A 26,827-nucleotide genomic window follows, 5' to 3' on the forward strand; every position below is an offset into this window, starting at 1 on the left:
TGGCCTCCCTCAGCAAGTTTGCTGATTATACGAGGTTGGGAGGATTGGCATCGGCAAAGCTCTTCACATCCCCATTCCGTGGTTCCTCTTCAGCTGCTTTGGCTGTTATTATCTTAGCAGTCCTTGTGCAATTACTCAGGCCCCATCCCCCAGTTTACCTTGTTCCACAACATCCCTCAATGTTCTTTAATATGTTACATCACAACTCCCCTGACATTTGTTGAAAGACAAATGAGAAATAAGGTCCCTCCAGTAAGAACAGCTCTAACACGCCAAAAGGAACAACATTCCTTTTTGACAAATATGGACTTTATAGTTATAAATTAATATTTCTGCCCTTCCCCCTCCCCCAAAAAAAACAAAAACAAACAAACAAAAAAACCCACAAACAATATAGATAGTTTTGTTTTTAGTGCATAGCAACCTTTCTGCAGCAGCTTTAGATTACTAAAAAGCACAACAGTAGAGAGAAAGATAAACTTTCATCTCTTCAAAGGATGTGAAAGAGGAAGCCACCTGGATGTGAAGTAAATAAATAAATAAGTATGTTTTTGTAGAACTATCTATTACTGTGGACTACGTACCACTGTGACTGAAAAAGACTGAATTGCTGAACAAAAATGAACTTACCGTCTTTTCTTGAAGGATGAAACATAGTGCTTTGCAATCTCTTTTTCTTCAGACTACTGTAAGCATAAACACAAATTTAATTCCCAGCATGATTCACTGGAAAGACTTTTCTACACAAGGCCAGTTTCCCTGCCATTCAACATCCAGTCTTTGATAAGATGTGATTTTGGATATGTGCCTGTCAGCTCAAGCTGGGTGATCAGGTATATAGCTACTGTATTTTAGATGTTTCCACTTCACTTCATCATTGTGTTCTCTTCTTACAGACAGAGCAGGTAAGATTTGTTGACTCTCTTTTTCAATAGAAGCAAAGATCCTTTTAGGTCCATATTGAACAATGGCCAGAAGCAAATGCACAAAGAAGAGTGCAAACAAGAGATTACAAAGAATACTTCCTAATAGTAATCTCCCATCAAACTGGCATCAGAAGGAGGACTTTGAATTGCGTGCAGCTCCTTTGTACAAAGACTGCTCTGAAAGTAATGCCTCCTATTTTATTAGGTTGGCCTATGACTCTTGCTGAACGTTTAGGGAGACCAAGCAGTGAATGTGAGCACAGTGATGTATGTCAGCAGTGGCAAAAGCAAAGTGAAAGACAAGCTTCATTCTGAGCAGACATGCAGATGTCAGTGGGTGCGATTTTTTTCCACATAGAGGAATTCAGTTCCTCATTTTTGTTTCATATACACTTCCAACTCAGACATCGCTTTATCAGGCTGCCCTCTGCTGCCATCTGTCGCGTGGCAACAAAATGTACTGGAATACTTGTGAGGAAGGTTCAACCTCTACTGCCATACCACCAACATCCACCTCTGACCTCTGGCCAACTCAGCAAAATAGGAGGCATTACTTTCAGAGTAGAAACTTCTTTGTTTCCCTTCATATGTTCTACCAGAATCAGTTCCAGACAGGCTTTGAATTTTCCAACCCTAACCCTGGGTGGTCAGATGGTGTCTCTATATCTCTCCCAGATCACCAGCTTCTGTTTTTTTCACTCTTGCACATTTCCTCACTGTATGTGAGTTTGCTCAGGAGCCCCTCATCATTTTGGCCTCCTGCTACCTTTGCATTATAAATATAAACCATTCCTGATCTCTGAAAATTAAGCAGCAATCCTAGACTTCTCCTCTGTCTAGGACCAAAACTCATGGGAACATCCAAGCAGATGCTTGAAGATGATAAATTCTGCTCTCCTAAATCCTGGGGCTGTGATTCTGCTTTTTGCATTTCTCCCTCTTCCCAGGATTCTGAGCTCTGTGATCACAACAGCTGAACCTGCTCCTGAACATCTAGTGCTGATTCTTTCTCATTTGCAACTAGGAGATCCATCTCCTTGATCTCTTGTTTCAGTATTTCATCAGTAAACTCTGGATTGCTTCTGTCTCACTATGCTGCCCCCACCATAAGGACCAGTGCTGGTGAACTAGAGGCTCCTTCCAGTTGTCTGAAGAAGGCCTCGTCTACTTCTTCCAAATCATGTGGTCTGTCATAGCCATCCACCATGCCACCCATACTAATCTGCCCTCTACTCCTGAGCCATATGCTATCAGCAGACTCACTGCATATTCCAAAACAGAACAGCGTGAATTTCTAATGCTCTCATGGAAAGAACAGTTCTCCCTCCTTACTTTTCCCATTTCTTTGCTAAATGACCTGTCTCCATTCTCTGCAGTACTTCTGCAAGCTATCACAGAAAACCTCCATGATCTAATAGCTTTACAACCAGGCCATGAAGGGGAAAATGGGACATGCTAGATAGAACACCCAAACCTAGGCTTCAAGATGCACTTCAGTTGTTGAGTCACATGGACAATTCCACCCCCAATATCCACAGTCATAGACCTGTTACTATAAACAGAGCTTAAATTTATCATGTTTCTTTCTGGATTTGCATACGCTGTTGCATAGGCACTTCAGAAAGGTACCTAGTTATGCTGACATCCTAGAAAGTGTATAAAGACTTTCTTTTGCCTCAGGTTAGTTGATCTATTGGCAAAGAAGTTTTTTGTGCAGTTAGTCAGGTGGATTCCAACTCTTCCACAGTCTTTAGTTCCCAACTAAAAAAAGAAAGATTAGAAACCAAGTTCCCATTGCTAGTGCCACTGATGAGTGATCCATCCCATCCTCCTTCTCACCACTTCCCACCACACAAATAAGATGAAATGGAAACCTGACTGGTCTCCATGTCCAAGGCAATGCACTCATCCTTTCTAGTTTCCAGGACTCTCCTGACACACTCCTGTGTAGGCCTAATAAGTCTTATATATGTCCTAGATATGAGACTTTGGCAAGTTGTTGGATACCCTGGAGCAGGGAACCTCTGTATACTAACACTCACTGCTTTTTCTGGTGCTCTGGTGTGGCTCATGATCAATGGTCACAAACGTCTAATTTTGCAGAGCTCCTAATTCCTTGTTTGCTAGGACAGTGATGACCTATTATGTAGTTATAAATCCTCAGGTGGAGCAAGAATATTTTTCCCGATGCCAGGACTCACAAGCTTTCAGCTCTCACTATGGGAGTTTCATTTTCCCAACCCAGTTTACACAATTTGTCTCAGATTTGCCAGGAATGGGGAGTTTGACTGCTGAAGATGCAGGATCTCAGAGGTTAAATGCATCTGTTTTCATTTCTGTTGCTCTCTTTATATAGCTCCTTTGGCGATATGGATCTTCAACCACCACACACTTGCATTAAGGGTATTGAACTGTTGTGGCTAATTGGAGAAGCCCTCCTGTTGAGTCACAAGGTTCAGAAAGGCTGTGATTCTCTGCTGATTCATGGTCATTCTTTATTTCAACACAGCAAGTCTGGTGATTTCCTAGGAGTGGTTTAGGGAGCTGGTCTAGCTGACCTAGCACTGCAGAATGGGCTAATTCACTGCCTGGTTCCATTTCCAGCTGTAGGTTTCTTATTCTATGGTCAACAGCAAGATATTCTTATTATTCTTAGTTTTTTAACCCTAGTTAACTCTCAGTGTCAGCTGTCAGTTCCAATTTTTAGACAATCAAAAGTTTTTTATCCTTCCACATGGTGTCCCTGGATTTGACCTCTTCTGATTTAAGTTACTGTTTCTCAGACATCAAGGTTGCCAAATAAAGTGCCATGTCGTTTTATATCAGTCCACAAAAAACATGTTCTTTCACACATAGTGCGTTTTCCTCTACATATTATATTCTATATAATTTTATGTGTCGAGATAGTGTTAATGGTACACAGCTTGATCACTCTGAAGGATTTGGTCCAATTACTACAAACATTTTATTCTATGATGTATATAGAATCTACCTAACAAAAAGCAATCATTTTCCCTACTTAGGACTTCCTAAGGTCAAATAATCCTCAGACACCAACTCTAAGTACCAATAGCAGGCACATACTTCACATTCTCAAGCAAGCACTGAAAAAGGTGAAAAAACAGACAACTTTCTGCAGCTTAGAATTCTCATAAATTCTATGATGTAGCATTAAAAACATGGATATTTTTTCCTGCTTTCTAATAAACTCATCTCCATGAGATTTTCAGAAACATGTTATCCCAAAGATTCCATTTAAAATACAGCTTTCTTTGTCCTGTTCCAGACTGCTCATTGAAAGCTATACCATATTTCTTCATGTGGTGTGTAAGACAGAAACCACTTGAGAAGTCATGTGACTGTGTAATCCAAAATTCTGTGCAGTCATAACAAAGGAAGACATATTTTTTGTAGTGAAGTATATCACTGTGTTTGGGGGCTGGAGTACCACAATGGTATAAACAACATAAGGCCCTGTACAAAAACCAATTGGTGCAAAATAGGTTTTATGTTTTCTTGGGAAGGAAGAATATAAGTGCCTGAAGTACCTCAGGAGATAAATCTAACATTCTTTTCACATATTGATTTATCCTGAACATATAAAGCTAATGGAGTTTTTGCAGAAGGGAGAAAAATAGAACTAGGGAATTCAGTACTTGATGAAGATATCTGACATCATTATTGTTTTCTCCCTTCCAGGTTCAGAAGAAAATGTAGCTCTAAACACCTTCATGGAATTGAGTATATGGGTCTATAAGAGAAGCATCAGGATTTTTTTTTTTATTTTTTTTTAATAACTTCTGAATGCAGCAAGGGAAGAGTTATTTATTTGACTAGGTACTAACAGTGTGAGAACAGATAAGCTTGTATTTGGAAGTGGAACCACTCTCACAGTTGAACCAAGTAAGTACCCTCATTTTCACTTGTAAAATCATGTTGATGGGATTCAGTAGTTTGTGTTCATTGTAAGAATTTTCTGGTTTAGTAATTCCTGGTGTGAACACTTTCTAGCCTGTGTGCCAGGCTGATTCCTCAGCTTGTATCTGCTTAGGAGAGCTTCGCAGGAATGGCTGTGCCACTTCTGTATATCACCTTTGCTCCACGATCCTCAAACATCTGACCTGCATTCCTTAAATTTAGCATGTCATAATTAATTCCCAGCCTCAGTATCTTACTGTCCCAACTTTACTGTAGGAATTCAGTGAGTTTTCACTGTCTCCTTTGAGCAGAATTACATAACTCAGCAAAGAACCAAGAATGGACAGAAAGTTTGACATACATCTTTATCTCTCTTGTATGATAAGACAGATTTTGGCATCGGCATTACACTCACAGTATCAGCAGTTAAGTAATTCCACTGGCATAGAGAAAGAGAAGGAATGAGGTTAAATAACCTCAGGATCAAGTTTTCACAACTGTCTTACATCCAAGACCGAGCTAAATGAAGGAGATTTGGCTACATAGCTGAACAGGCTTATAAAATGTAGAGGTAGTGGGAAGGGATTATAACTAGCCTTAGTTAATTTCTTACTTTGTTTGCACTGTTGTCAAGTACAGTAAAGGCAAATATCACTCCAACCACTTGTGTGAGTTTAATTGTGGTGTACAAGAGGAGTTTGTTATATTGATCTTTGTTATCCTAAACATTCAGGTGCGTAGCTTAAAAGTTGTGATGCTTTCAGAGGTTGTCATGGCTTTAAAATTCCAAAAAAACTGTCCTGTCATTTTATATCCCTAGATATAGAACCTGATGTTAGCATGTGAGTCACTGACTCCAACAAGATACTACTGGTTAGAGAAACAGTAATGTACTGTATACTTTACATTATCCACATTTAAAAATTATCTTTCCTCACTGAGTTTCCTACAGTGTGGATTAGAGAACAGTTCATTTGACAAATGAAATATGCTAGCCTGGTCTTCTCCTTTCCCCTAAAATGCTCTAAGTCATTCTTACCTTTTATTTTTATTTATTTATTTATTTATTATTTATTTATTTATTTATTTATTTTTCTCTCTGTGTTCAGTGCTTATTTTTTTTCTTGCTGAGGGTGAGATAAAGAGCTGCAAAAAGACTTTAGGATGAAATGTCTGGCAGTAAAAGATAGTGGGTCTTAAGCATCCAAGTCACTCAAGTGTCTGCTGAAACATTCATATGTCGAAGCCAAAATTTCAAGAATTCTGCAGCCTTTTGTTGATCATTTTGGGTTGACAACAAGCATTTAAAGATGCCAAGTACAGACACATCTGGTAATTTAATCTTCTGAGAATCCCAAACACAAAATAGTTTAGAAACCATACTGTAGTATTTTCCAGGCATAGTCTCCTCTTGAAGAGGACCAAAGGACCAAAGGATGCATAAGGGTTTTGCCCTTGGTTTTGCTTATTCTAAACAAAACTTTCATTAAGAAAAATAAGGTCCACAGCATTATGGAATATATAACTATTTCTATGCCTCTGTAAGACAAAAGAAAAAAATTATGACTTATTGTACTAATAAAATATCTCTTCCAGAATGTAATATAAAAATCACTCACCAAACAATGCAAGGAATTCACAGGTGTGTTTACAGATAATGCAAAATAACTGGATTCTGTTGAGACTGCTGGGCTTAATAAATAATAATAATAATAATAATAATAATAATAATAATAATAATAATAATAATAATAATAATAATAATTCTGCTTTACTAACAATAATTGCATAATGCACATTTGTTCTTGCTGAGAATTCTATACAGTCAGTTATGCCTTGTATACTGGTTGCTTGGAAATACTGGGGATTAGAAAACATGAAAGGACTTTAAGTATCTTCTCAGATAACAAAAAGAACATAGGGCTAACAGTAGCTGGCAAAAACATGTTACACCTGGAAGGGAAATGTATGAGGAAGAATAACAAAACGAGCCTTTTTTGATATACCCATTGTAACTGTGTGTAACTGCTGGTCTAACTTTTGGGACTGGGACTCAACTGACTGTGGAGCCAAGTAGGTATTCTCTATGTTTTAACATTTTCTGAGTTGTTATTGTTTGCATTTCAACTTTTTCTTCCCTTCTTCCTCCTAAAACTCAAGCAGCATCTTCCTCATACTTCAAGTAATTAATTAGACATTAGGATTTCTATGCATAATCCTTTGATATGCAAGTAGTTTAAGTATAAAAAGCATACTGATTCCCCTTCACAGGAATTGCCAAAGAATCTGGGCTCTACAAGGACAAGCTCACACTGAATTTTCTTGGGAGTGTATCTAGAGAAGGGCAACAAAGCTGGTGAGGGGTCTGGAGCACAGCCCTTATGAGGGGCAGCTGAGGGAGCTAGAATTGTACAGTCTGGAGAAGAGGAGGCTTAGGGGAGACCTTATGGCTCTCTACTACTCCCTAAAGGGAGGTTGTGGCGAGGTGGGAGTTGGCCTCTTCTCCCATGTAACTAGCAATAGGAATAGAGGGAATGGCCTCAAGTTGCACCAGGGGAGAGTCAGATTGGATATTCAGAAGCATTTCTTCTCTGAAAGAATGGTCAGGTGCTGGAATGGGCTGCGCAGAGAGGTTGAAGTGTTGAAGAAATGTTTAGGTGTTGTACTGAAAGACATGGTTTAGTAGGCAATATTGGTGATAGATGAACAGTTGGACTGGATGATCTTAGATCTCTTTTCCAACCTTGATGATTCTACGATTCTATGATCTACCATTTGGCATTTTCATAAGCTTTTAATAGTCATTATTAGGTTTCACACCCATGGCTGGGCAGTTTGAAGGGAACAAAAGATTCTGTGGAGGAATATATATCAGATCCTAAGAATTTAAATTCTCTTGAGGTTAGAAAGGCAGCAGTAAGTGGAAAAATGGACAAATTACACAAAATAATTAAAAGATGTTTAATCTATTAGTGTAATCTTACTAAATGATTCAGCTTGGGTTAAACTACATAGGACCAAGGAAGTCAATGAAGATGTGAATTTGGGAATTTGTTTTCTCTAGGTGTTTACAAACATGGAGTTGTCCTTGTTCTCATTAGCAGAGACAGCCCATGATCATAGAATCATAGAATCACAAGGTTGGAAAGGACCTACAAGATCATCTAACATCATAATGATGTTATGTCAGAGTACTGTTCAGCTTGCACTTTTTTGAGATGTGAGTACAGTGGGAAAGAGTGCCTGTTTAAGAACTTGTAAGTAAGATAAATGTGATGAATGAAATGTCACATCTGGAGGGACTTCTGAGTAGAATACAACACAGATGCTGTGCAAAATGCAGTTTAATGCACCTCTCTTTATCAGAGAGGGGGCTCTCGTCAAATTGGACATATTCTGTTCTATTTAAATCCTTTTTTGAAAAATGTCTGGTAAGCTGAGATCATTTTGGCAAGGTGGCATACTAGAAGAATCCCTTCAGTTTCATGTTATCATTTTAATTTACTCTCCTAATCTTGTCCTGGCATTGGTATATATAACCTGAAGCTACCTTCATATATAGATATTTTGTTTTTAAAAATCATAATGAGAACTGACTGGTAAATTATTTTGAGAGGCTGTCTGTTCCCTGAAAAGATGTCCACTACAAATTTAAGCATTCATAGTCCATATATGTCTTATATGTCTTATAAGAAATTCCCAGAGAAGGCGGCTGCGGTACAATTGAAATTCAGGCTGTAGCAGTTGTTAAGTCTTTGGTATTCATGCTGGTTGCTTAAAATTCAGAGTTCAACTTCCAAATGGTTTCAAAGCTAAAAAAATACATCAGGCAGTTTCAGAACAATTCTGCTGAAAGACACAAGAGAGCCGTGATACCAAATCCCATGAATCCTTATCATCGCCTTTTAGGTTCCTTAAAAACTCCTGCTCTAGGGCATGTATTTTTGTTAATAACTTAATCCTGCAGAACTGCCACTGAAATTAGTACACTAATGTAAGGAATATTGTAAAATATTTATCCATGGGCTTCAAGTTTATAGGCCTCAGGGTGTTCTGCTCTTCAAATTTGTTTGTTATATGTCGTACTAAATCTGCATTGCACTTCTGACCACCCCTGGAGTTGTGTGACTAGCAATATGGCTTGTTAAACCAATTGACAAATGTACTATCTTTTCAGTATCTGTAGACTGGATTGGAATGATTTAAAGGTCTGTAACATTTTGTAGGGAAAATCTCTCTCACAATTCAAAGTATTTGACCTTATTTCTGGAGAAGTGGAAATAAGCAATTCAGAGCCTCCTGATTGCTTCTCTCCTAATTCATCAGCCTTGTCCTCCTTTCTAGCAGCAGCGCTTCATTTCTGCAAGTAATGCCACTCATCAGTGGAGCAATCTTGCACAGCAGTGATGCAACAAACTGACTTCTCCCTCTGTCTTAACGGTTTTGCCATGGTTAGACCTTACAGCCACATCAGAAGAAGACTTCAGGAAGGTGTGAGAGAGTAAAGGCAAAACAGTTAATTCCTCACGTCTTGTGAATATACAGAACTGTCCTTGATAGATCTTTTATTTTTAGGAATTAGATTGTTGAGAAAGCAGAATAATTTGACTCTTGGAGCTGGATCCTTACAAGTTCTAATTTTCAGGTGCCTTATCAAATAAAGAACTCACATACAGGCATTATTTCTAGGAAATGGAAGCTTAGGATCCTGTAGAATTGAAGCTCCTTTGAAAACCTACTTTTTTACTTTCTTTCTGCCTTTTACCTGTTCCTTTGGAATAAGCAGCAAGAATATATAAAGATAAAAGAAAGGCTATTAGTCAATGATGGAGAGCACCTGAACAGCAGGTGATTTAACTGTCAGGCAATACTGCAATGAAATCAAATCATGCCCATAGAATGTTCTTTTACAATTTTTATTTTTTAAACAGATAACCAGAGAGATTCTACTCCAGAGGTCATTGTGATGAAATCAAAGAAACATGAAGAAGATGGTGGCACTGGGAAAGCAGCTTGTTTGGCAAGGAATTTTTATAAAAAGAATATCAGTTTGGAGATGTCCTCTAATGAAGTTGTATATGAACCAAAAGCACCCATTGTGACATCAGACGGGACGTATAATACTATTAAAGTGGTCAAAGTGAAAAAAATATCGGAGTTGACGTGCACAGCCAGGTTAAGCAATGGCAATTTTACAGCCAACTCAACATCACCAGGTACAATTCTGTGGTACAATTATAACCTATTTCTGGAGGCAGTGTCTTCCAACACTTGCAAGCCTTCCTGCTAATAACCATGCCCACTGCATGCCCAGCAGAAATGGGAAGGAAGCCTAAGTACTGAAGCAGGTAGAGCTAAAAGATATTTAAAAACAACTTCAGCAAGTGGTCTTAGCTTTTAAGAACCTGAGGTTCCTCGAAAAAGAAAAAAAAGTGTAACACCATACAAAGTCTTTTCTGAATTCATGTTTACTTATGACTAAATAATTCAACACACAGCATAAGCCACCCAGAAAATGATAGGAGGAGGTAGCCTCTGTAAAAGTGTTTTTATTGTTTTCTTAAATCACTAAAAAGTATTTTTGGTTCTTCCATTGTGAAGTTCATTCAGAAATTCGATAACAAACCAACTCAAGATTTCCTTTTTTCTGCAATGGCACTGTTCTCCTCAAATATATATTTATGATTCATCTGCTGAACTTGTGGAAAAGTCAGGTGGATGCTTTCTTTAATACTTTTTACCATTCAGTTTTTGTTTATAGTGCCTTTTTAAAAAATATTTTTTAATTTTTTATTTATTCTACAGAAATGAAAGCTGAAGAAATAAAGCCAGCAAATGTTTGCAACACCACAGACACCTCTGCAAAAGGTGAGTAACCTAAATAAATTGTGAAATTCTGTTACTGTGTTGGGGATAAAAGCATGGAAATATATTTTCTCAGGGGCAGAGGAATCAGAATCATGTACTCATCAAACACAAACTGCTTCTTTCAGTGTAACTGGGAACAGACAAGTTTTCAAATAGAAAATAAGCAACAGGAGACAAAATCCAGTCAGGATAATTGTGTTCCTCCTTTGCCATTATGATGTTTCTGTAATCTTTACTGTCATTTCTCTTTCTGACACGACTAACAATGTTTTTTCCCCCACTTTTATACCCATATCATAGCACCTCACACTAGACCATGACCTCTCTCTCCCCTCTTTTCTCTCTCACTAAGCAGATATCAAAATGGAGAAAGTGAACATGTTGTCCATGGCTGTGTTGGGTTTGAGAGTACTTCTGGCAAAAAGTATTGCCTTTAATACACTCATGAGTATCAAGTTGGTTCTTTTCTGAGGTAAGGAAACACATACCTTGGTCTGTGGAAACAGTAGAAACGTGTCTGAAATGACCGCTTGGCTTTGTGTACTTCTTGAACCACACAAGGAGTGATACCTGTTCATCTATTTCTATTTCCATTAAAATATATATATTGCCTCTTTCTGGAAACAAGCAAAGAAGCAAAACCAGACTTTTTCTGTGTTCAATGCTCAGTTTTGGTTGCTGGTTCCTTTGCAGCAAGCTTGTTTTGCCAGAGCACCTCAGATTTTATCACAAATGCCTAAGAAATATTTCATTGACTGACTCAAATGGCAGAACCTGAAGCTTGGAGAAGAATCAAGATGAGTAAGGAATCAAGAGGATGGCTGCCAAAACACAAATATGTGAAGGGCTGGCAGGAAAGAGAGGAGGAAGAAGAATTTTTAAATTAATGATCTCAGAGTGATAGAAAATAGTCCAGACTGAGGCCTGTGAGTCTTCCTGTCTTGACGCAACAGCAATCAAACAGTGGAAGGGTATATGCATTAAATATGTTACATTAAATATAGCCTAAAACACACTTTGTTCTTCCAGGCAATGAAGAAGAAAAGGCAGCAGAAGTGTGAGGAACAGCAGGAGAGAGTGTTTACCAGCAGTATGAACTTCAGAGGTGGAAAACCTGCCTAAACAGTTCATGTAACTGCTAGAGTTGTAACTGATTTTGCTATTTCTTGTCCTCTGTGAACTGAATAGAGTGTATTTTTCTTCATGCCTTTGCTAAGAAGGAATTGCTTTTCCCACTCTTTTATCTTTTGCATATAAGCATCCCACCAGCACTGATAATTTTAAAAATCAGAGCCTCACAATAGGTATACAACCATTTTAAAATACCTTTACAAGAATGTTGCATTACTCCAGAGAGCTGAGATTTTACTGCTGAGAGGATTCAGGATTCTAATGGTCTTATTGCTTTTTAGATAGCTCCAGTAACAATCTTTTTCTAGCGTAGATGAGGGAATCTGTGTTGGACCTGAAGTGATTCAGTGCAACCAGATCATGTTCAACCACAGTAACATTTATATTTGCATTTCTTAACTTGTATAACTTCTGCAAAGTGTACAACACCTCCGTTTTAACTTACCGTAATAAGTACCCAAATAAAGTTTTAGTGTGCCAAAGTGCTGTAGATTCTGCTGTGTTTATTCCTCTGAATCTGGAAAGGAGATTGCTAAAATCTAGTTGTTTCAATGACCAGTGAGATCAGAAATGGAGCTTTGATAACATGGATTTCCTGTTGACTGAATTTGTATTTCCTAGGGTTGTACTGAGAAGCGAAGGCATTCTTTAGCACATTAAAAAGCTCCAGGAAGGCCAGATTAAGGGGATTTGATTTTTTTTTAAATCTTTTTTTTAAATTTATTTATTATTTTTTTTAATTATTATTATTATTATTTTTTTTTTTTTTACTTTTTAGATGATCTGGTGTGATATTCTGGATCATGTCAAAAAGAGAGATAAGGAGAAAACACTTGAGAGACAAGTTGGTATGAGCATGGGGAAGAAAAGCAGAGAGATGAGAAAACACTATTTTCTTCCAATTGCTGTCACCAGAAAGGGGCCAGCAGGAAACAGTGTATACTTGATGCAGAGATATAGATTCTATAGCAACTTGCTAAAGAGCCACTCAGCTTTCAAACTCCCCAACTCATCCTCCTTTCAGAAGCAGCAGGCAGGATGCTGTGGTTAACACAACTAACTTGCAGCATACAGGGTAAATTCCCCCTTATTTTGAAAAACAAGTTAACCGCATCCTGGAGAGAAAATCGGATTTTTCAGCTACTCACTGGGTTATTGCTGCTTTCAAGACAGACTCTAAAAACAGTGCTCAATAACTTGGTCAGGTTGGTCTTTCACACCCTGCAAACACCTAGAGGAAAACCTTCCTCTTATTGTAGAGTCATAGAATCAAGTGGGACAGAATTATCTTCTTCAGAGTGTTTGGTATGATGCCATATTTCGGTTCTAGGAGAAAAACACTGTTGATAACATGCTGATGTTTACAGTTGTTACAGTTTTGTACAGAGCCAAAACCATTTGCAGTGAATGGTCCAAGTTGCTAGGGGGAAACAAAATTTGGACAGGTAACTTAAACTGGCCAAAGGGATATTGCATACCATATGACATAATGAAGAAGGAGTTTTGAAGAGAGATGGAGTTCATCTTGCTCTGTTCCACTGCTTTGGGCTCCATCTGGGCATCGGCTGGGAGGTGGTGAGCAATTGTTTGTGTGTCACTTGTAATATACATGCATAGAGATATTTATTGGTCAGAATTATTATTCTTTTCTCTATCTTGGTAAATAGTTTTATCTCAACCCATGAGTTCTACTTCTTTTTCTTTTTTTTTTTTTTTTTTTTTTTTTTCTCCTCTTCACATCCCACTGGGGGAGTGGGAAGGGAGGGGAGGAAAAGTGAGAGAACAAACAACTGTGTGTTGCTCACCCACCTGTCAAGTTAAACCACAACATCATAGATTGGCTTAAGTTGCACGGGACTTAAAGATCTCCTAGTTCCACCCCCTCTGCCATGGGCAGGGTTGCCAGCCACCAGATCATACGGCCCAGAATCCCATCTAACCTGACTTTGAATACCTCTAGAGATGGGGAATCCACAACTTCTCTGGGTAAATTGTGCCAGCACCTCACCACTCTCTGAGTAAAGAATTTATTCCTAACATCTAACCCAAACTGCCCCTCTTTTAGTTTGAATCCATTCAAACTATCAATATCAGATGGTGAAAAAAGTCCTCTTATGCTTGTAAGCTCCTTTCAAGTACTGGAAGGCCACAATAAGATCTCCCTGGAGTCTTCTCTACAAGCTAAACAAGCCCAACTCCTTTAACTTTTCTTCACTAGAGATATTCTCCAGCCCTTCGAAAATATTTATGGCCCAACAGCTTCACATTCTTCCTGTATCTGGGGCTCCAGGCATTTATTCAGAAGGTGAGTGAAATTTACATGACAAAACAAAACAAGTTATCATAATATAAATAAAGAGAAGTTGTTCATTCATATTTTATCCTGATTTTCTGATTACACCCACCACATTTTCTCATTAAACTCCAGATCACTCTTTTTCAGGCAGGACTCAGACTGGGAATACAAGTTCTGGATCTCTCTAGAAACCAAGAAATAGTAGTCCTTGGTTGTGTCTGGAAACCACTGAATGGAAATCCTGTGACATTGCACAGGGGAAGACTGGGATCTATAAACGTTTGACAACCAAGAGGCATGGCGTGAATTTGTACAGAAATATATCAATCAAATAAAGACTAAAAAGAAATGTAAATAAGCCCTTGGGAGAAGTTTCTGTATGCAATGAGGAATTTTGGTACCTAGGCAGCCAGTGTGAGAGAAGAGATGTTAATGGGAAAGGCAATACCTTACTATGCTACCTGATACAAGTGGAAGAAGCAAGTATGTATGCAGACACACAAATGCTTTCCAGCTTTTACATTTCTCGATAAACTGTGTAGGATGTTTCAATAAAACATCCAATTATTTCCACTGTTGGGAGATGTTTGAATCTAGGAATTTTAGTTTGAGTTAAGCAAGAGCCTGTAGCAGCTCTGGTCTATTTTTCATCCTGGTGAACTTGTAATTATCTCCTACAATCAGTGGCTTTTCTCTTAAGAGTTCAAAAACTACAATTTTGAACCAATGCAGAACACATGAAGAAAACTGTCCATGCCTGGAACTTTGACCAGCTGAAAAAGGCCTGGTGGTGCTGGTCAGCAACTGGCTGAACACAAGCCAGTGGTGACCAAGAAGATCAGAGACATCCTTTTCTGTATCAGAAGAGAAGATCCTTCAAATGTGACACTGGTGAGACTGCACCTAGAATACTGTATTCAGTTTTCAGCCCTTCACTATAAGAGTGATATTGTGTTGCTCAGGTATGTGTAAAGATTCACAACAAAGCTGGTATAGGGACTACAAAATAAGTGTTACGAGAAGGGGTTGAAGGAATTGGGATTGTTTAATCTGGAGAAAAGGAGGTTGAAGGGAAAGCTCATTACTTCATAACTACCTAAGAAAAAGGTTGAACAAAGAGAATGTTGGTCTTTTTTCATAGGTGGCAGGTGAGGAAATGGTCTCAGGTTGCACCAAGGTAGGTTCAGATGAGATATTAGAAAGAATTTCTTCACTGAAAAGGTGCCCAAGCACTGGAATGGGCTGTCCAGGCAGCTGTCATTGATGGAGTTATATAAGAAATAGGGAATATATGACAGGTGAATCAGAGCACCTCTGGAGGACTGTTCCCTTTCAGCACTGCAGCTGCTGCTGCAAGATGGCCTTAGGTGTACGGAGTGACATGAAACACATGGTATCCACATCTAGATTGTCATTTGGAAAGAGATCTCACTTCAAGAAGTGTTCTACCTTCTCTGTACCTTGTTGATCCCAGATGCTCATCAACAAGGAATAAAAATGAGTGAAGATCTTAAAATGCTATTAATATTTGGTATAAAGGGGCAATTGAAGTCCACTGTAGCTTTTAAATTTATCCCATAAACTTGCCTTGCAAAAGCCACAAATCCAGTTCAGAACCTATTTAAACAATTGCAAAATCTTTCATATCTTTATGGAGACCAATATCAGAAACAGAGCAAAAACTTTTGAGAATATTTGTTTCAATGAGTTCAGTGATTCAGATCTTGTCTTTAAAGGATTCCAACAACTAAATCAGGAGTGTGTCCTGGTTTCAGCTCTATTTCAAGCTGATTTATCCTTCATATTATGATGTTATGTTTTGTCTTCAGGAGAAAAGCAATGTTGATGACACACCATTGTTCTAGTTGTTACTGAACAGTAAAACAGGATAAAAACCACAAATGCTTTTCCAACAAAACGTAAAGCCCTCTACAACACAAAACTATGTACCATGAGCAAGACTCACTTTTACCCCTGCAATAAACCTTGATTTTTGCTTTTTTCATGTGATGTTCCAAAGCTTACTAGGTTTAGACTATCTTCTCATCAACAAGTCTTCAAACTGTTTATGTGTACAGCATTTCAAGCTAAAGTGGGATTTCTTGCTAAAGGAATGTAATTATCCTCCCCTCTTTTTTTTTCCAACTACGACAAAACTCAGCAGGCTTTAAGAGCTATTTAAGAGTGATGATTACTCAATGTGCTTACATCCTCCTTTGCAAGGGTTAAATTTGGAATATCAAAGAATCACAGAATCATAGGATGGTTTCAGTTAGAATGGAATTAAAGAAGGGCAGAGAACCCACCACCAGATCAGGTTGCCCAAGGCCCCATCCAACCTGGTTTATTCTCTGAATAAACAATTTCTTCCTAACACCTAAGCTAAATCTTATCTCTGTTAGTTCAAAGTCATTCCTTCTTGTCCTATCATTATTAGATCATGTAAAAAATTGATCTCCTCCTGTTTATAAGCTTCCCTCAAATACTGTAAGGTCACAATGAAGCGTCTCCAGAGCCAGATAAACAAAGATAAACAAAATCCAAGATAAACAAAATCCACTCCCTCAACCTTTATTCATGAGAGAGGTGCTCCAGCCCTTAGTCATCTTAGTCTTGGTCATCTTCTCTGGACCCACTCCAACAGTTCCATATCCTTCTTGTGCTGGGGTCCCCAGTCTTGGACACAGCACTGCAATGGTGCCTCACAAGGCTACCTTTCTTTTGATGCAGTCCAGAATACAGTTGGCCTTGTGGGCTGCAAGTATACACTGCTAGCTCCTGTAAAGCTATTCATACACCAGAACCTCCAAGACACTGCAGAACTGCTCTCAGTCAGTTCTTCTCCCAATGTGTACATCCTGACCAAACTGCAACAGCTTATGCTTGGCCTTGTTGAACCTCATTTGGTTCATGTGAGCATGCTTTTCAAGCTTGTCCAGGTTCCTCTGGATGACATCTCTTCCTTCAACTGTGTCAATTGCTCTGCTCAGCTTGGTGTCATCAGCAAACTTGCTGAGTGCATTTGATCCCATCATCCATGTCACTGATAAAGATGTTGAAGAGCACTGGTCCCAGAATCCAGAAATCCCTGGAGTTCATTACTTGTCACCAGCTTCCACCAGGATATAGAACCTTCGATCACAACCCTCTGGTTGCAATAATCCAACCAGTTCCTTGTCCACTAGCAGTCCAGCCCTCAAATCTATATTTCTCCAATTTAGAGACAGGGATGTGATGTGAGACCACGTCAAAGTCCCTGCAGAAGTCTGGATGGAGAACATCCAGACTTCCTTTGTGCAGTGATGCTGTCACTCCATCATAGAAGGCCACCTGATTGGTCAGACATGGTGTAATGGTTTTGCAAAACCATGACACATGGTCTTCTTTGGTGAAGCCATACTGGCTGTCTCAGATCATCTCTTCATCTCACCTGTGGCTTAACTTATCTTCCAGGAGGATCTGTTCCATGATCTTCCCAGGTACAGACATGGGGCTCACATATCTGTTGATCCTTGGGTCTTCCTTTTTCTCCCTTTCTTGAAAATGGGCAAGTTGTTTCCATTTTCCCAGTCCCCAAGGACTTCATTTGACAGCCATTACTTTTCAAATATGATGGAAAGAGGTTTGTCAACCACATCAACCAACTCCCTCAGGACCCTGGAATGGATGTTGTCCAGCCCCATAGAGTTGTACAAGTTCAGCTTCATGAGGTGGTCTCTGACATGCTCTTCTCTTACAGTGGGAGGGATTTATCTCCCCCAACCCACACCTAGAGGTTCAAGGACATGAAAGACATGAGAAATCTTCTTGTCAGTGAGGAAGGAGGCATAGAAATCATTAAGCACTTCAGCATTCTCCATGTCTTTTGAAGCCAGTTCTCTTGTCTCATTTATCAGGAGTACACTCTCCTTGACCTGTCTCTTGACCAGAGTGCCTATAGAATCCCTTCTTGTTGTTTTCACAACTATCATCAAATTCAGCTCCATCTGTGCCTTGACTTTCATGATCTCATCTCTGCATGTACAGAGAACATCCTTGCATTCTTTCCAGACCACCATCCCTGTTTCAGCTGCCTGTACTTTTCCTTTTTATCCCTCAGCTTGGCAGGCAGGTACATGTTCAGCCATGCTGCTTTCCCATCTCCTCTGCTTGATTTCTTATACTGGGAACTATTGTGCTCTCAGAAAGGTGTTAATAAAATGTCCTTAAACAACCTGAAATTCCCTCTCCTGAAGTTCAGGGTCCTGACTATGCTCTTTGCCAGGCTCAAATTCCTTGTGATCATGAACATAGCATCTTCACTACAACTCAGACTGCCTGCAATCATAACCTCCTTAATAATCTCCTCTGCACTAGTGAGCACCAGGTTCGCTAATGCTTCACCTCTGATTGGTCTGAACAAAACCCGGACCAGGAGGTTACTCTCAAAAGACTCCAGGAGTTTCCTGGGTTACTTGCAGCTCGTCATGTTATTTTCCAAGCAGATATCTGGGTGGTTGAAATTCACCATCAGGATGAGAGATCACAGCATGACACCTCTTGCAGCTGCAAAAATACCTCATCAGTAGTATTGCTTTATCAGGCGCCCTGTAGTAGACTTCAACCACTAGACGTCCTTTCCGGTACCTATTTTTAACCCACAAGCTCTCAACCTGGTCATGACTGTTTATGTAACCTATTTCTTAACATAGAGAACTACTCCACTCCTCCTTTTTCTCTGCCTATCCCTTCTGAAAATCTTGTAGCCCTCAATCACAGTATTCCACCTCCCCCTGCTCATTTACCATGCTGCAAGCACTGGTGCAGAGGCACCTCAGCTGGGCTATTGTGTTACCTTCCTGGATGAGCCCACCCCAATTCCTCTGAGGTTTTCTCCTGCTCCTTCCTAAAGTGACAGTGTTCCCTAGCTCTACTCACTGAGCAGTACATCCACTTCCCCCATCAAATCCAGTTCAAAGCTCTGTTGACAAGCGCAGCCATGTTGCTGCCTCATATATTCCTGTCTCTCCTGGTCAGTTGCATCCCAACCAGCGTCAGCATGTCTGGTCTATTGAAGGTGTGTCCTGCTACCATAGAACCCAAAACCCTGAGCACAGTGCCATCCATGCAGCCGATGATTCAACTGATCTGTTCTCCTCCTTCTGCCCACATCCCAGAAATGTGTGGAGTATGCAAATATTTTAAAGGGTTCTCAGAGCAGAACCCAGTACTTCTTGGAGTTTTAACTTGCTGAAAGTAATGAAAATGCATGAAAATGGGGTAAAAAAATCTCAAAACGATTTTTTTTTTTTTCTTTGAGGGAGTGAATTGGATTCCACCAGTCTACCCTTTTCCATTTAAACTTTGAGATGGTAAACCAGGCTTATAATAGTATCATCTGCATGCTCTGTTTTCCTGAAACACTGAACTGTTTTGTATAAAATGAGGTATGTTGACGTAAAATGAATTTCTTTCCTTGATCTCTCCTGCTACCTGCTGGTCGGAGTGTTAATTTTTCTTCTCTTTTGTATTTGATGAATTCCAATAAATAAGTTGAATGGGGGAAAAGGAAAAAGCAAACAAACAAACAAAACAAAAAGAAACAAAACAAAACAACCTACAAAGAAAATAATTTAAAAGCCCAACAAAAGACAAATACAAAAAGCAAGAATAAACCAAACCAAAATGAAGTGAATGTTGCCTCTGCACATACTGATTATGCACCTCTGATTAAACTTATTTGCTCTGACTCTGCATTCTTGAACTGCCAACAGGTGCAGCTGTAAACTCTTTTTATATCAGAAACAAGCTTTAAAAAGCCCACCACCAGAAATCTGTATGTGAAAGAAGATGAATAATTGGACTGAGATGCAGATATGCCTTATTTGTTTGTGTAAGATAATGTCGTTCATTGTACAGAAAAGTGACTTCTTAAGAATGAAAAGAAGTAGAATAGGCAAAGACTTATAGAACTGCTTTTGAAATATATTAATACTCGTAGGGGGACTTTAAACTGTAAATTAAAGAAAACAAGCCTCAGCAGTCCAAGCATTGGGGTTTTTTAAGGATACGGATGTCTTGCTAAACAAGGATGAAGTGTGAAACAGTGCGGAATGCAGTAGACGCTTTCTGGCTACAATAGATGAAGGGACTGATGGTAAGATGGATGACTATTATATTGTGAGGAAGAAATCAGAAGGCAAATTTTTGCATCTAGGAAGGCTACAAATGATATGCATTCAGGAGCTATGTTGATATGGTGACACCCTTTGTTCCTCTGAACCTCAAGTAATTGTTCCTTTGAATGCTGAGAGTATTTCTGCACAGCAGTTTCTCACTCTGGAAGGACCAGGCACAACAGTGCTGCCTATGGACCTGGCTGTCACTTGAAACAGGTCAGTTTCTTTGTTGTTATCAAGGATCTTCTCATGACACAAAACTGACAAAAATATAGTCTTTCTTTACTTTTACTGAGATTTAAAGGATTAAGTTTCCTCCTTGGCAAAAGGGGTTTTTAATTTGGGTGGTCCTTTGTTCTTTAAGAAATACAGAGGGGTCTTTTCTTTTTTTTTCATTAGGTATACTGCAATCAATAATGACTAAGTGGAGGTGCAAGACACTGTCCAGAAGCTGTGCTCTTGATCAGAAGTAATTGGGTACAACCCACCAAGGGATAGGAGGGTGGGAAGATTGTTCTATGGGGCAGTTATTCGCTACAGGACTCTGCTAAAATGATTTATCCTTTGTGGTCCACTGTGTGTGAAATGATGTAGAAGAATTCTTTAAAACCTGTTATGTACTAAAATGATTGGACTTGGAGGAGTGTGGGATGCCTTAAGCAGAAAGCTAGAATTGGACTGCTCTGGTTTCTAATTCTGTTCTGTTTCTCTATTAGATACTTAAAAATGTCAAGTGATTTGGTCTACTGCTTTTCATTCTACAGGGAATTGGACAAGTATTCCTTCCCACTCCTCAGGCAGTATTTAGCTGAAAGTCTTTGACTTTAGTACAGATTGCAAATACAATGCAGCTTAGAAAAAGCCATTTTAATGTAAATCAGATTTACTAATATTGAGTTATGTTACCAGAGTTAGAGTGATTAATTTATATCATCACTTCCACCAATTGTTCTCTTCAGCAGATGAAGGTATTTCTCAAGTGGCTTTAAATTTCAGGTGATCACTACCTTTATGTGGTAAGGAGTCATGATGAGAACCTCTTAAAAGTCAGGAGAGTATAGATATCCTGTTTTTGTAAAGGGCTGAGCTACAGTGCATGCAGTCATTGAAAAGACCATATTTGTGCAGGCAGTACATCGCACGGTGCTTTCAGGTAAGATACTGTGTTTTAACTATAGAAAAATGAGGATGACATTTCCAAGGGACAAACATGGGAAGAACTGCCAGAAACACAAATCGTGTTTCCATCAGTTTTGTGAAGTAAAAGAAAGGTTGTGATAAAAATCCTGTTCACAGTAGGTACTGTGTAAGCTGTTGTTGAATACAGTGATGAAGAATCTTCCCAAAGGGGATATTTAGAACCAGAAATTTCAGTCAGATAAAAATTGGAGAAAAACTTCTGCATACATAGGAATATATAAATGATGCATAATATGTATCATATCATTCTCAGTGCATTTAAATTGATTATGATTAAATTAGCCAGTAGTGGGTATTATTTTTTTTTTAAAGTCAGCATCAGCTGAGATTATTGCTAAAAAACTTTTCAGTCTGATTTGGTTCTGTAAATTCATAACTACTTTATGTCTGTACAACAACTGATCACAATTGCCAGTCCAGTCCCACACTAGGAAGGTTTGAATGTTACTGTTTATTTAAAGAGAGAACCACAGACTTGGACAGTTTGTAACTGGGTATGGATATGAAATTAAATTTGAGAAAAGGCTTTAGATTTTTCCTTGGACACTTCTTCTCTTCCCATCAGCAACTTGAGAAGATTACATGTTCATGAGATTCAAAGAATAACTGGATGTGTTAGCATGCTGTGTCTTTTTCTCCTTTTTTTTTTCCTGTTTCTTTCTTTTTTTTTTTTTGTTTTCAAACCCCAAGGAGTCTTTGCAAAACTTTTTGTAGTAGCTAAAAACATTTGTGGCAAATATCAACTTAATTTTTGTTAGGGTGTAAAACTAATACTGGATCCCACTCAGTGTAAGAATTTCTGATCTTTTTTCCCATTTTTATTTTTCCCCCTTAAATATAGGTTAAGCCTTATTAATTTAAGACAGAGCAGTGGATTTTGTCTATCTTCATGTCAAGAAGGCTTTCAGTGCTTGTGTCCCCTAAAAACTTCATTGACAAGCTACTGATATGTGGGGTGGATGAGCAGACAGTGGTGTAGGTTGAAAACTAGCTGAGCAACTTGGCCTGGAGTGTGGTGACCAGGGACATGAAGTTCAGCTGGAGGCCAGCAACTATTGCTGTACCCAAGGGGTCAGTCCTAGGTACTGTCTAAAATCTTTCTTAAGGATGCTCAATTTCCTGGTGACATAAAACAGGTGAAAGGGCAGATGAAAGAGTCATGGTGTCATTCAGCAGGACTTCAACAGATGGAGAAATGGGCTGATAGGAACATCACAGAGTTCAACAAGGAGATGAGCCTTATATCTGAGGAGGAACTTACTCAGGTACCAGGAAATCCTGGAAGCTACTCAGCCTAGAAGAGAAGAACCATGGGATCCTGGTGGACACAAAGGAGCCAGTGATGTGTCCTTGATGCTAAAAGGCTGACAGTATTCTTGGTTGCATTAGGCAGTCTTGCTGGTAGGTCAGGAGAGGTGGTCCTTCCACTCTGTTCAGCACTGCTGAAGAGACACTTGGAATACCGAGTCCAGTTCTGGTGTCCTGAATACAATAGACACAGAGACACAGATAAAGTGAAGAGAGTCCAACAAATTACCAGATATTGAAGTAATATTCAGAGTTTGCCTTAAAGAAGAGGATATTTCTTGCACCAAAGCCGGAACACGTGAATCTCCTTGCTTATGTTTGTGAGAATTCATTAACTTTGAAACTCGTGTTTCTGTGATGGCTTCATGATAACCACTTGACAACAGTATGAGACTGTCTGGAACTAGATGCCATTCAGAAGTTTTTAAATGTAAGATTTGGGTGGCATTTGAAGGTAGTTCATTGTAATGAAGAAGCTATAAGTGACTGTGTGATTAACTCTGGGACAGAAACACTTCTGAAGCTAAACCCAGGTGAGTATTTTGGAAGAAGAAGGATCTCTACTAGAATAAAAAACCACCAGAATATAATTCACTGTAATGCCAGCACTTCGGTTTTCAGGCTTACTTAGGTGTAGCTAGTCATGCATGAGCAAGTAGAGGATAATACTGAATTTTGGAGTTACAGTGGCTCCTTCTAGCAAGTTCTGTTTCTTCTACTGAACAGAAATCAGAGGCAGCAAAACTGAGTTGCTTTGCAGAGTGTCTATCTTTAATTTCAGCTACAGAGAAAGTTAATAGAAGTGTTTGCCCCACTCTCCCACCCCTCATAACCTAAAATATGAGAATGAGAGAATGGAGGCAAATTCATGCCTGAAAGAGGAACAAATTCTTCCTTCATCATTTTGGTCAGGGGAATTGTGGTAATCTGAAAGGAAGGGCCCAAGTTAAGAAATACCACTGTTTCATTGTTGGGTTTAGGCCATGTTGATGAGGAGGTTCAGTGTGGATTGTCTCAGTGCATCAGGGTGGTATATGATGGGATATGCACTGACTGAGGTGTATGGAGAAGGTGCTATAGAAAAACTTGCCCTGTCCTGCTTTGGCTTACCCACGTTCACAGCTGCTGTAGAAGACCGAGTAAATACTGCAGAACATTACAACTACTTTATGTTCTGTGATAGACACAAGCTGGGCTGGTGAGAGGATCCCACAGCACATGACATAGAGGAAAGGCAGCAAAACTGGTGAATTATTAAAAGGGGTTTTTATTTAGGACATATTTGAAGAAGCCCTCAGGAGATGTATATACATACATCAAAGCCAAAAAGCTCTCCTCTCCATTAAAAGCTATGGTCAGAATGTTCAGCAATGCAATTTGTCACACAGTAACTTCATGCATGCTCATGAAATGTTGACATTTGGCAAGAGAATAAGGCTGTCAATTCATCCAAGTGAATGCAAAAAATAACTATCTCAAAAGCAGAGACTGGTGATGCTGAGAGCAGCTTTGGGATTTAGAGATCTAATGGTAACTCTTCTTGAAGAAGATTGAGTGTTATTGTTTGTCCGGAGAGTCCAGCTTTAGTCTCTTTAAAACTAAACATCTATGGTCAAGTCCTCTAACCAAAAGTGATTTTTTATTTCTATTTCCATCAATGGTTTTATATGATTATTTCTTTGTTTGCTTTCTTATGAAAGAGATTCTATTTGTTAGTTTGCTTTTATACTGTGAGTACTGGGCTTGAGAAATGCCTGTGTATTTCCACCAACTGTGGGGAGGCACTCAGACATGGGTGCTGAATTTAGACAACTCAGATGTGCAGGATTTATACCTGGTCTGTCACAAGACATGAACATGTAGTCCAGATTCTCAGTTTCTTTGCACCATGTGAAGTCTCTGGGGACAGGAGGAACAAAACAATGTGATAAACCAACTTCCAAACCAAGATTAATACTAGTTTGCAATTAAGTGGAAATTATGAATTGGAGAAGTCCTGTCCTGGGTCAAAAACCCAGGACTCAGCTCATCCCCAGCAGCGCATGCTGTATGCTATGGAATATTCCCTTGGCCAGTTTGGGTCAGCCGTCCTGGATGTGCCCCCTCACAGCTCCTTGTGCATCCCCAGCCTCTCTGCATTCAGGGCAGTCTGAGAAGCTGAAAAGATCTTGACTTGGTGTCAGCACTACCCAGCAACAGTTATAACTGTTGTTTTGGTATCCATACTCTTTGCATCAGGAATCCCAAACACAGCACCATGCAAACTACTATGAATAAAATTAACACTTCATTCACCTTTGGGAAAGCAAATAAACTGAGGGTAAATAAGATGGTTTTTTTCCCAATGAAGAAATGCCTTGTAAAGGTTTGAAAGCAGATGTATATAGGTCAGATGAAGCAGTAATTGCTCCTTGATTAAGTCACTTAGTTTCCAGATTGAAGTGGAAATAAAAAGATTTTGGAATGACAGCATTTAGCTATATAGTTTGGTGGTGATTCAGAAGGCAGACATCTATAGGCATTATTGCCTTTTATATCTAAATAATTTATATAATAACTTGTTGATGTTCATCTCCTTAGCTAAGCCACATGACAAATTTAGTAATAAACTATAGGCATCATTACTTAATATTTTCAACTGCGTTTAATTAAGTTTTCTTCTAGGAGAAAAGGAGTTAAAAAGACACACGTGTTTCTCTGGATGGTTTTTGTAAAGCACTTGTTGGCTGTGCGAATGTAGAAAGCTCAAGGACTGTAACCTTTGGCCAAGGAACAAAGCTTTTAATAACACCAAGTAAGTGAAGAAGGAAACAATTTCATAAGTCAGCCTTTACAATCCAGCTCCAGTTTCCAAGGTTCAGCTTGCTATGCCAAAGCAACTTTACACATTTCACTTCAATTTTTTGCTTGTTTGTTTCTAGACACTAAATCTGTTTGTAAGTCTTTCCTTTAGGAAATCTTGTGACTGTCCTGTATAGTATCCTTAAGACTGAAAATCTTCTCAGGACTGTTTTTTCTTATTCCAGCTTTCCACATGTACTGTTTTAGAAGGATGATGAGTGAGGGATAATTATGAGATTTTTTTTTTCCTCTTTAAAATGAATATGCCAGCATAAGAATGTTTGCATGGAAACACTGAATGCTAAATGCAGCCCTCATTTTATATCCGTATTTAATTTCAAATGTCTCAATTGGAAGAAACTTGTTTGTTTTTACAGACCTCAAAGGTGCACTGACACCGGTAGAAAAGTATTATGCCATTTGTGCTAAGGTTTGGTTCAGCATACTTGTAAACTACTAAAGTAAATTTCTGAGGGTACAGCACAGAAGGGTGTACTGGTTCTAAGGATTTTGGAATGACAGCATTTAGCTCCATAGTTCAGTGCTGATTCAGAATCTGCAAAACTCTTCCAGTAATAGTTTATGTAAAGCGCCCTGTCACAGTGAGCTGCTGGGAGCTATGGGAAGATAACTTTTGGTGGAGGAACTCACCTATTTGTGCTTCCAAGTGAGTAAAAAGAGTGATCTCAAATCACATGGCTTCAGCATATTCCCAGTTCCAGCACCGTGTCTTTAGTGGAGCTGGATATGCAGAAATGTTCTTGTGTCTTGGCCATAGCTGCCTTCTTCATCTGTACACCTCTCCAATGAGTGCAGAGCCATTCTGAAAGTGTGCAGCAATACAAATGAAATAGGTTAGCTTCCGCTTTCTGTTGAATTCTCTTCTCCCCTTCAAATTACCATGAGGTACCTTAGAAAGGAGATTGTATTCAAGCCCTTCAGTGACAAGCTTTTATTTACAAGTTATATATTGGATAAAGTGAAGGCACTTTTTCAGGGACTGTGAAACAAGTCACTATGAATTTTCTGCATATTCTGATACTTCAGCAAGACCAGTTCACAGCTGTTGTATTGCCCATGTAATATTAAATAGAAAAGTAATTAGCAAACCTAATTGACTGCCCTTTTCACCACAGATACCTAGGTACTTAAAATCTTGTTCTGTGATGATGACTGACTTC

At 39.0% G+C, this 26,827-nt stretch overlaps 2 protein-coding genes across 2 annotated transcripts in view; both read left to right on the plus strand.

Annotated features, from left to right (window-relative positions):
* LOC140262392 (T cell receptor alpha chain MC.7.G5-like) overlaps positions 1 to 11,972 on the plus strand; it is a 96,583-nt gene extending 84,611 nt beyond the window's left edge. Inside the window, exons 4-8 of the mRNA XM_072356707.1 lie at positions 4,785 to 4,829; positions 9,776 to 10,060; positions 10,650 to 10,712; positions 11,068 to 11,184; positions 11,742 to 11,972. Of these exons, the coding sequence (XP_072212808.1) occupies positions 4,785 to 4,829; positions 9,776 to 10,060; positions 10,650 to 10,712; positions 11,068 to 11,183 (509 nt within the window). The 3' untranslated portion in view covers position 11,184; positions 11,742 to 11,972. The remainder of the gene's footprint in view (positions 1 to 4,784; positions 4,830 to 9,775; positions 10,061 to 10,649; positions 10,713 to 11,067; positions 11,185 to 11,741) is intronic.
* LOC140262391 (T cell receptor alpha chain MC.7.G5-like) overlaps positions 1 to 26,827 on the plus strand; it is a 172,843-nt gene that overhangs the window by 93,914 nt on the left and 52,102 nt on the right. The gene's annotated exons all lie outside the window — the stretch shown is intronic.

The sequence above is a fragment of the Excalfactoria chinensis genome, chromosome 24 (assembly GCF_039878825.1).
Source record: "Excalfactoria chinensis isolate bCotChi1 chromosome 24, bCotChi1.hap2, whole genome shotgun sequence".
NCBI lineage: Eukaryota > Metazoa > Chordata > Aves > Galliformes > Phasianidae > Excalfactoria > Excalfactoria chinensis.